Raw genomic sequence first — 11,288 nt, forward strand, 5'->3', positions numbered from 1 at the left:
CCTACATAGAGATATATGAGGCAATCATCTGCCATGTTTAATCCAATGAAAGTGTGACATTTCAGTCCGAGAGAAAACACAATATATGTATTTATCTCATACGTGTGGTGTAATTACCCGTGTGATAAACCTTTGCTATATCAAACGGGTGATGCTTTATCAAATACTTCCGGTCCGAACTATTTTTGACACAACCCCTCGCTTCAACACTTCAGTGACCTATTTTCGAAGATTTGCTAGTACTTTCAACATAACTATATCTACTACAAAAATTAATATAAAATTGATTTTGTCGAAGATTTAAATTACAAATATGAAGGAAAACATATAACTGCGTAGCACAGGCGTCGGAACCGGGGGGCTATTGTGAGTGGGGCCGGGGGGGGGGGGGGGGAGGTAGGGTTGAGACTAAACTATACTTCAATTTGGGTATACTTCAATTTGACTCCTCATTTCCTAATTTTCATATCAATTTTTTACTTCCTTCCAAAAAAGTGGGGGGGGGGGGGCAACTCCATTATAATTCATTTTTTTTTATATTAAAAAATTTGTTGCTGCGAGAAAAAGTGGGCCCCCCCCTGCCCCCCCCCCCCCCCGATGCTACGTGCCTGATTTCAACTCGTTGGATAAAGCAAATATAAAATAACACAATATAGATATCCTCTATATATATATATATATATATATATATATATATATATATATATATATATATATATATATATATATATATATATATATATATATATATAATTACCTGGTACCGGGCCATGAACGATGACCATTTTGAAAGAGGAATCTTGGATCAATTAGTTAAATAATGGTTAAAAAGGACATCATTGGTTGTAGACAATATGATTTGTATTTGATTGTAGTACATGTTCATTCATTCATACTTTATTTCCTCTAAATAGAGATTGAACATAACACATACATAAATTTTCTAACGAGTCACGTCAAAGATATACATTTACACAAGTAATATTGGGGGGGGGGGAGATAAACAACTAAAGAAGAAATATCAAGACTATATACAAAGTTATCGTTCGCGCTGTAGATACACAAGTGCACATGTCCTCACGTGTGGAATACAACAGAAGTTGATCTGTAGTACTCTGACTACCTTTCTTTATCTTGTTTACATCAACGACCTTATTCAAGCGTTACAGTATGGTAGCCCAAACACAGGTATACTTAATATACCCAGCAGCTGCCCCTCCTTAGCCGACGACTTGTCTTTAATTGCTGTCACTCCACTTGCGCTTCCAAAACTGTTAGACATTGCATATAGGTACGCTTGCAAATGGCGATTTACATTTAACGCATCCAAATCGTGCGTATTGCAGTTCCGTGCACAAGGAGCTATAAACTAGACACATGCAACATGTCCTGGCATCTAGGTCCAGCGATTGTATCGTGCAACCGGTCTTACAACCATCTAGGTATAATTATAAATGAAAAATGTAAACTCTCTGACCGAATACAGGAGGCTTGTAACAAGGGACGGAAGTCATATTTTGCACTATCTGACCTTGGTTCACCATTCCTAAATCCTAGAACACTGACTCATCTGTACAAAACAATTGTGCTACCATCAGTACTCTATGGGTGCGAACTCTGGAATAATTTGTCGTTTAGAGACAGAAACCAGCTGAATGCATTCCAACATTTTATTTGCAAAAACTCACTAAACTTACACAAATTAAGCAGATCAGATATGTGTGAATCGTATTTCGATGTACTCCCCATATGTGCAGAAATAGACGTTCGAAAGCTGCTATTCCTAGGCCTACTTTGTCGCCTCAACCCAAAAATGTTAACAAAGAACATTTTCCTCACAAGATTATTTTCTTATTTTCACGATCTCTCGACGAACCAATTGGGATTTATCCCTGATATTATGAGTATTCTACAATCATATGATCTTACTGATCATTTGTGGACATATCTGGACGATGGATTTTTTCCTGAAAAACCTTCCTGGAGGAAAATTGTACGTGACAAAGTGACTGCATCACATGTTTCCCAGCGGCGAACACGTATGTCTCACGATCGTGACTTCACATTTCACAGAACTTTATATAAACTCAAATCCGTCCTCTATTTGGAAGATACCCGAAAACTACCAAGAAATCGAACTCTGCATGTTTATCTGCAAACTCTGTACTACCACTCGTATAAATGGAGATCTATAACAGACTATATACATGTATTCTGTGTAATAATTCATTCTTCAACGTTTTTCATTAATTCAACATTCTTTATGTTCCTGTCCGTCCACGGCGATGATTCGCAATGGAGATCTATAACAGACTATATACATGTATTCTGTGTAATAATTCATTCTTCAACGTTTTTCAACATTCTTTATGTTCCTGTCCGTCCACGGCGATGATTCGCGAAAACTGGTGGGACATGATCGTAAACTGTTTCGATGTGCGGCTCTCTGCGGAATTGTGTGGGTTATCAGTAAACGACCTATAATTCCTTGTACTGCTGGGGCGCCATACTATTCATGAATCCGACAATAAAGCATTTCGTATTCTTAATCTCAAACTAATACGAAGCGCGGCAGCGGGGGCCCGTTTCTCAAAAAGGCATACGTCCAGGCGTAAGTTTAGTCCGGACTAAATCAGGGATTAGACCTCAAAACCAGAATAAGTTGCGTTTCACAAAAAGGCGGAAACTTAGTTGGGACTAAATTTGGGTTTAAATCTACGCCTGCTAATGCACCCCTGCGAATGTGTTCGGAATGTTTGTATGTAATAAATCCAGAGGTGCTCGAATGAAAGTTCACGAGACATCACCGAGATTTGTTCAGTTCCTGTGAAATTTCGAGCGGAAGTATAAATGTTCGGATAATATTCTCAAAATACGTAAGTACTGGTTGATTTTCATATCATATTCAACTTTGATTTATGTTAAAACATCAACATATTTTAAAAATGTATGTCTTATTTCACTATCTAGCAGTCTTTTAAATTAAACGATGATATTCAGAACAGAGTTATCGTTCGTGTACAACCACGTGTAGAGTTGTTGATAATATAAACATTAGGTTGTTTAATAAAATCATAGCCATATTTGATGCTTGTTGTGTGAAATACCATGTTTTTTAAAAAAAGTAATGGGTGAATGTTTTGGATAAAAACTTAGTGTATCGTGCCATTTTCAATGAACATTCTGCATAAAATAGTACAGTCTGTTTCACTATTGATGTTATTACTAGGTCAGGCGCGGATCGAAAATTAATTCTTAGGGGGATCTCTACTACGCATGATAATTGTCGTAACAGCAGAAAAAATACTATTTTTTGTATTGTCACATTTATTTCTAGAACACATTTTATCCACCAATTAATAAAGATAATGTTTAAAATCAATAAACCTCGAGAATTTTCATTTGAATACAAGTACCTAGATTCTCTAAAATAGACTATAAACACGAGGCACGATTTTTACTGCGAAACTGAAAGGGTCAAATAAAACCACGTGGTCTAAAATTTAAATGACAATAACATTCGCAGGGGTGTAATGGGTAGGCGTAAGTCCTTAGTCCGTGCACAAAAATGGCGAGTGTTTTGTTTTTAAGGTGGAAGGCTACATCGTCAAAACATGTCTGACTTCCGTTCGAAACGCCATTGTGTTCCGGATTGATAACATTATGTCGTGGTACAAAATAGCTATACACCGTTTTATTGAACTCTTCTAACTAAGGAGATGAGATTGGAATTGATTCATCAAAACGCTTAGAAAATATGTAAATTTTCTTCCTGTTTAAAACTTTTAACTAACATTGATTATCAGCTGTTTTGTACGGAAAACGTGGAATCTAAATAATATACCGTTTCCCGGCTCTGCTGCTATTGGCAATACATTTTTGTCATGTCATCTGCAACAGACGATCATACATATGTGGCGGATTATCGATATAGGTAAGCAGATATCAAATTTTCATTTAAACTATATATGCCTATGATGAAAAAACGAAAGTATACCGTAGTACGATCTCTTGAATTGATCCTAACTTCCCAAATTAAAAAAAAACATTTGCTGTGAAAGACTTTCACTGAAACTTTGACATTGAACTAATGTATTTTGATTAAAATAGATACAGCTAGGTAGCAATAGCAGTGGAAGCCCAGATTTGCAAGCCAAATGAGGGAAAGACAGAATTCTGAAAAGGAGCATGTTTTTCATTTCCACACATGCATGTGTATCACTATGGACATCTAATGTATGTATTAATATGCGTATGGTTGTTGTTTATAATTGCTATTGTATATAAAAAAGTAAAAGGCAATTTATAATATAATTAACTACTAATATTTTGTTCTGAAGAGTTAAATATATATAATGCATTCATCAATAATATGATTTTTCAGCTTCAAACATTATCATAAGCACTACCTATCTTATATCTACATATTTAGCATAGACTTGTTCCTTTTTAAATTTTTCTTCGTGATTTTAATTAATTAAAAAATTGATCCCAAGATATTTGAGACCATGTAAAATAAAGAAAGACAACTCTTAAACAGGATCTTTCATACCAAGATTTTTGCAATAATTAAGTATTTCCTTTAATTTTTCAATTTCATTCAATTTCTTTTCGTCATCCCATTCACCAACGAATATTGTTTATATTTTCAGGTTTTTGTGGGATTTTGTCCAGCAGTTTGCCTTAAAAGAATTTTTTTATATTTTAGTTTCATATTTATGTGGATTCCAATAAAAATCATACAAACTTCATTCATGGTTTTTTTGTTTTTCATTTCTAAACTTAATAACATTTCACTTTCATAAGAATTTTAAACAGAAATGTTTAAAAATTTGATAAATAAGGGGTTATCTGGAACCAGACTGATATTTTAAAAATTCTCTAGAAAATAGTGTATTATATTTTGAGGTCTATTATTGTTGAATACTGTGCCTAGTATTGGTAACAAATGCATGCAACAAAAATCTCCTACACTTATTTGGTGTAGAGATCCACCTTAAGGCAAAATAAACAGAGAATTTTAATTTTTGGTTTGTTTTACGTGTTATTAAGGTAAACATTTACATTTATTGAAATATTTGTACATGTACGTATAACTTTAAAAAATACCTATTGTTCGATAACTGTTCCTATTTCTAAGTAAATTAAGATAAATCAATTTGATAATTAATAGGCTTACCTTATTAAACGCATGAAATATACATTACTACTTGTTAATGAAATCTACTTAAGTATGATGAATTAAAGATGCATGGGTATAACCCGGTAAATGATATAAACACAATAATTAAAAAGATGCTCTAACTCTAAATTAAATATGTATTCCCCAACAAGATAGATGTATACATAAGTGCGAATAGATTATTGTTTTTTAAATCAATACTCAGTAAGCATAGACTAGAATTTAATGTTTCTTATCAAATTTGAGCCCATGAAACGAAACTGATTTCAAAATATGAGAATACTTCTTTGAATAGGAGCAACTCAAAACGTTTACAATTGTAATTTGTCCTTGTGTGTGGTTGTATATTCTTTATCTGTATTACTTACAACTTTACAACACGTATACATTCTCATTTTCATTTTTTTACTCTTAGTATCTTTACAAAACCGTATGAAAGCTACATGTATTTGAATGTTTATGAACTCGCATTTAGATACATGTACAATCAATTTTTGTTAAAATATTACTTAAAAATATGTATTAGAAACGTGCAGAGTGTGTATCAATTCTAGATCTATTGACAAACGTTTGTCAACTTGAAGATTCTTGAAGATTCTAAAATTTCACATGCACACCTCCTTGAATTTTCAGAAATCAAATTCATTAATCTTATTAATTCTAGGATTAAGTGATCAATTGCCTTCATATTAAACATCGATTGTAATTCTTTTTAAATAGGTATGGTTTACATGTACTGTCGATGATCTTCGTGCATATGCTTATATGTTGTTTATTTGTACTCATTTAACTGAATTGATCTTTAATTACTTGAATTCATGATAGTTTTGTTTCACTATATTTAAGATGTATGTATATCAAGGGATTTTTTTTTATTTCGAGGTTGTCAACTTGCAATACAGAAGCGTTGTTTTAGCAGTTTCACAACAGTGTGCATTATTTACACATTTAACTAGCGTGCATTTGTCATACTTATAATATAAACAATTGTATAATACCCCACCCCAATGATCTAAAGCTGATAGGGTAAAAAGTAAAACTCAATTGTACTTGTTAAAACCGCTAAGATGCAAAATGTCTTATCCGGAGGGGGATAGGGGATTTTTTAGATGCCTTTTCCATTAAACTTTTAGAACCCTTTATTTATAAAACTTTCATCAAATATGTAGGGTGTTTTTAGATGACTGCTTTTATATCTATATTTTAATCAAGATACTGTATACAGGGTTATTTTTGTCCCGTGTATTCCCCCCCCCCCCCCCTTCTACACTTGCAAACAGTTTCGCTCTGTTGTGAATTCGCCCAGTCACAGTTGTTACTTAAGTTACTTAATATTAGACAGTGAAGATCAACAAGTCTTAAATTCACCCGCTGACAACGAGGGTGAAATGATTGAAAATTAAACGGGGGCGAATAATTCCCTGTTTACAGTTTATATTGCTTCCAAATATTGCTTCCATATTGCACCCGAAAAAAACCCCAAAACAATCAATCGATTAAACCAAAAACAGGAAAGGTAGATGGGGAGACCCAGGCCACAAATGTTGATAATGCCTGCCTTGTTAATTGTTGACAATATTTTCAAAACTATTATCATTTGAATCGCAGAAAATCAAGAATCGTTTCCATGTCATTGTCTACATTCTTTCAATATTGGAACTAAGGATGGAACTTTTCTTCCTTTTGAAGACATGGACAAGGTTCATGTAATGTTAGTTATACAGTAGATATTTTCGATTTCAGTTGGTTGCTGTTTATAACTCATGGTCATATAATTTTCTAAAAATAAAATAGTGATATGGTAAAAAAGAATCAAGCCTTATCCCGGCATCTGAAAGTGTCTAAATATCTATATGAAGCATACTTATCATTCTGCAGATGTATGCGGGCATATCTACTGTACCATGTACCTGTAGTCTATAAATATTTGAAGTTAGAACTAGACCGGAAAGTATTTCTCCCAGGCACGTGTAAACATGAGGAGTGCTTGCGCAATAGGAACGTTGTGCCTGCATGTCTTTTGAGGAAGAAAATATCGTGTTCATACACATAGTTATTTCATATCTTGTAATTTGCAAATATAGATTTGCCCATATAAAGCCCGATGTTCATTCAATAGTCAGTCCAACTCCCTAGGAACTCAAAGGTGAATACTCATGTGTATAGACTCTAAGTAGAATATTGAATAATTCAAATTTGTTATTTTTGTGATTTCTTTTTTTCGGGATTGGGTTGGGATTACTAAAGAGTTATCAAATATGCAAGTCATAATGTTTGTGGTTTGGAATATTTCAAGATAATTCATACTTAAATTATTCTTCAGCCAGTCGCCATGCACTCCATCCAGGTTCTCCTTTGTGTGTTCTGTGTCGCCGTGGGTGAGTACATTTCACATTTCCTTCCCGTGTCTAGATATTGGGTTATTGGGGTCATTTCTGCGTCGTCTTCAGTTAGATAAAGTGTGTGTCAATTTCCACGAATTTAGGTTTTCAGGCAGCCCAAGCAGCTCTGGGTGGAGGGACATGCACCATTCCTGCCGTAGGTGCCGGTCCTGGAGCCAGCACTGTGTGTACAGCTGCCGCCAATGGCTTCTGTCTCATAGACCATTTGACGGTCACAGGAGCCGTCACAGGCGTAACTTACGATAGCGTGTGTGTCTGCTACACTGGCTACAGCGGACCGCAATGCGCAAGTACGTATTTCATGGATTGTGATGATTAAAATAAAATATTAATTACGAGAGAGAGAGATATTTTTCTATAATTACCCTTTTCCTCTTTCAGCCGCTACCCCCACTACTACTACCACCACCACCACATCAAACAACAACGCCATCACTGCCCTGGTACTCGGGGGTCTGGGCGCCTATCTGCTGTCCCAGGGTGGACAAGGAGGATATGGAGCTGAAACAGGAGCACAGGCCGCTCAGGAAGCTCTCTATCTGCAACAAGCTGGATTCGGAGTCGGCAAATAAACGGGAAAGCATACACTAACTCGTCATTTTCATGTTCCCTTCATCTTAATAAACATGAATGATATGTTTGAAATATATATATATATATATATATATATATATATATATATATATATATATATATATATATATATATATATATATATATACCTGGTACCGGGCCATCAACGATGACCATTTTTAAAGAGGGAGCTTGGATCAATTAGTTAAATAATGGTTAAAAAGGACATCATTGGTTGTAGACAATTTGATTTGTCTTTGATTGTAGTACATGTATTTTCAACAGAAACGAAATTATCTGAGACTCGACGTTTCAGACATATCCCATGTTTTTCAATTTTATCAGAACCTCGAGCGAAAGATGCTTTAGCCATCTTTGTAATTGGATTAGATTTAAACGACAATTAATATCACCCATCGAATTGCCGATAACGGGACATGATGGTGTTTTGTGTTTCATATGGGTGTTCTAGTCGTCAAAATCGGGATTTTGTCTTTTATTTTTCTAAGTTCCCCATGCGAAAGTGTGCAGAAGTTTTCGGACAAATACTAGTAGCTGTCGACGAGAGGATTAATAAATAAACTACCAACACATATATACATTATTAATTATATGGTATATAATTTGTAATGTTAATTTCATAAACAAAACGTATTTATTTTTCAAAGAAAAAACCAAGAAGTTTATGCCTCAAAAAGCAAGTTAATCGGAGGAAAATAACGAGAGGGCGCCATTTTGGATACCGCCTCGCTTCATTAGCTGTTTTTTCTTATTGATATTGTGAAACTAAACATAGATGTATGCGTTGATTTTGTATAAATAAATTATTCATTCATAGCCCACCTCTGCAAAAAACATTTGAGATTTCTGTGAGTTTTATTGTTGCTGGAAAGTCAAGAGGTTTTCGAAATTAAATATTTACCTGATTTAAGCGAGAATTAGCCTAAGTTTGTGATATATGTATATACGTAAATAGTTTAAAAAACGGATATGCCGGTGATCTTACAGAGAAAACAACAATTCAGAAAAACGATTTTTCCTGCTTTATACTTGTATATTTATACAGTGTAATATGAAGTAAAGAACGTTCGAAAGTTGTGACCACTCACGACCGAAGAAACAAACTTCCTGTGCACCAATCGCAACTTCTCGGGCCTTTCCGGCAAGCTCGGAAAAACACCTCGAATGTATTACCTAGGCGTCCATGACAACCCCCGTTTTTGTAAAACTTGATATAAATAGAACGCATTTTACGATCTGTTGAGATGTTAGCTATTATACTTCATTAAAGTAAACGATATACACTAAAATATAACACAGAAGCGACATACAAGACTGTCTAGCCGATACTTATTTTAAGGGGAAGCGACTCCATTTTGTATAAAATTCTAACATCCGGTGATGTTAATACATTCGAGGTGTTTTTCCGAGCTTGTCGGAAAGGCCCGAGAAGTTGCGATTTCCTGTGCACCACAGTTTTACAACAATGCACATTATGAGTCATATAAAGAACCCCAAAGAACAAAATTATTGTAGATTTTGATAAAAATAAACACCTGTTACCGATTTTTTTTAGCTAATATCCATACTTATTTTAAAGTTGTGTTTACCATGTTTACACGTCGATCAGTCTGATTATATTTGCCGACTCCATCGTCACTTCTTCAGCTATAACATCGTTTATTATCCGTACTGGTGGCTCAAACATGGTAGAATTCTTTTAATTTAGTTAACATCGAAAAAAAAAACCAACATTGATGGTGAATAAATGTCAAAACTTTAAAGAAGATAATGCTAATCCTACCATTTGTTTACAATCAGATACCGTACCACGTGACACGCTATCTAATTAACGAGTTTTTATACGAACGGGGCTATGATTTAAATTGATTTTATGGCTAATTAAAGCCCTTTAAAGCAAAACAAAATTTTGGAAATAATTGATATATACACAAGAAAGGCAAAAATGTAAAATGATCCATACTTTAGAAACATGCCACATGTCCTTTATTGATTAGGCCCATCCAGTCACGATTAATGAATATCACAAGATATAACTTTTAAATCAATGTAAGATATTCCCTTGAGATAATTCAAAACCGAATTTACCAACATCTATGTATTGGTTATGTGTTATATACAAATGTGTTAAATGTTGTAGCTTAAGATGGTATGGAACACCTCCATATGGTGACGAATTGCTTTTCAAAAAAAAAATAATTGAATAATGATAATAAATCGAGGTTAAGAGATATAGTAACGGTTCCCATTATATCTGCAGGTGGTCTCCTTCAAATTACGCTTGTTTTACCCTTAATGGCATTGGCGCTTGGCGTATCTGGGCCATTTACAGGCACGTAGCATCGGGGGGGGGGGGGGGGGGGGGGGGGGGGGGGCTGGCCCCCCACTTTTTTCTCGCAGCAATTAATTTTTTAAAATCTACATATAAAAAATTGAAATATCATTGAGTTGCCCCCCCCCCCCCCCCCCACTTTTTGAGAGCATGTAAAAAGTGATATGAAAATAAAGAAATAAGGATTGAAATTGAATTGAAGTTATATAGTACGACTGCCCCCCCCCCCCCCCCCCCCCCCCGGATTAGGATTTTGAAGATTTTGGAAAATTCCTTATTTCTTTTTTTTTTTTTTGGCTTGTCAAGATTTTTTGGATGAGTCTGCCCCCCCCCTTTCAAAAACGATGCTACGTGCCTGATTTAACAGTGATTTTACTGTCCATTTGAAGGGAATTAGTCTAGAGCACGAACAATTATCCTTTTGATCCTAACACTCGCATGTAGCAGTTTTTAGAGGAGTCAGACCTACCCCTCAATCTAAACAAGTAAAAAAAAATTGGGGGAAGGGGAGGGGGGCAGTTGCCAAGTATCATAAACATATATAAACAAAATCACTTGTATTCTTACCTTATTTGAAAAAGAGTTAAATGGTCAGTTCGTTATATTTATATTTGATGAAGTGGAAAATGTATGTTTCTACAAAAAGTTTGTTAATTAAAAACAGAGTTAGTAGAATTATTGTCGATTTTGGTTTTGTGAAGCATATGCAGCGTTTACTTTGCTAAATTTCAGTAAATAATTTGACGCATTTGCTATTATACATGTAAAAAAAAAACTT

At 34.7% G+C, this 11,288-nt stretch overlaps 1 protein-coding gene across 1 annotated transcript; it reads left to right on the forward strand.

Annotated features, from left to right (window-relative positions):
• The first annotated feature begins 2,562 nt into the window (after positions 1–2,562).
• On the forward strand, positions 2,563–8,216 carry LOC128181623 (uncharacterized). The gene is made up of 4 exons (XM_052850094.1): positions 2,563–2,876; positions 7,506–7,560; positions 7,668–7,874; positions 7,966–8,216. Exons 2-4 carry the CDS (start codon positions 7,515–7,517, stop codon positions 8,154–8,156), a joined length of 444 nt encoding a protein of 147 aa, XP_052706054.1. The 5' UTR covers positions 2,563–2,876; positions 7,506–7,514; the 3' UTR covers positions 8,157–8,216.
• Positions 8,217–11,288: the final 3,072 nt, after the last annotated feature.

This window comes from Crassostrea angulata, chromosome 4, assembly GCF_025612915.1.
Source record: "Crassostrea angulata isolate pt1a10 chromosome 4, ASM2561291v2, whole genome shotgun sequence".
NCBI lineage: Eukaryota > Metazoa > Mollusca > Bivalvia > Ostreida > Ostreidae > Magallana > Magallana angulata.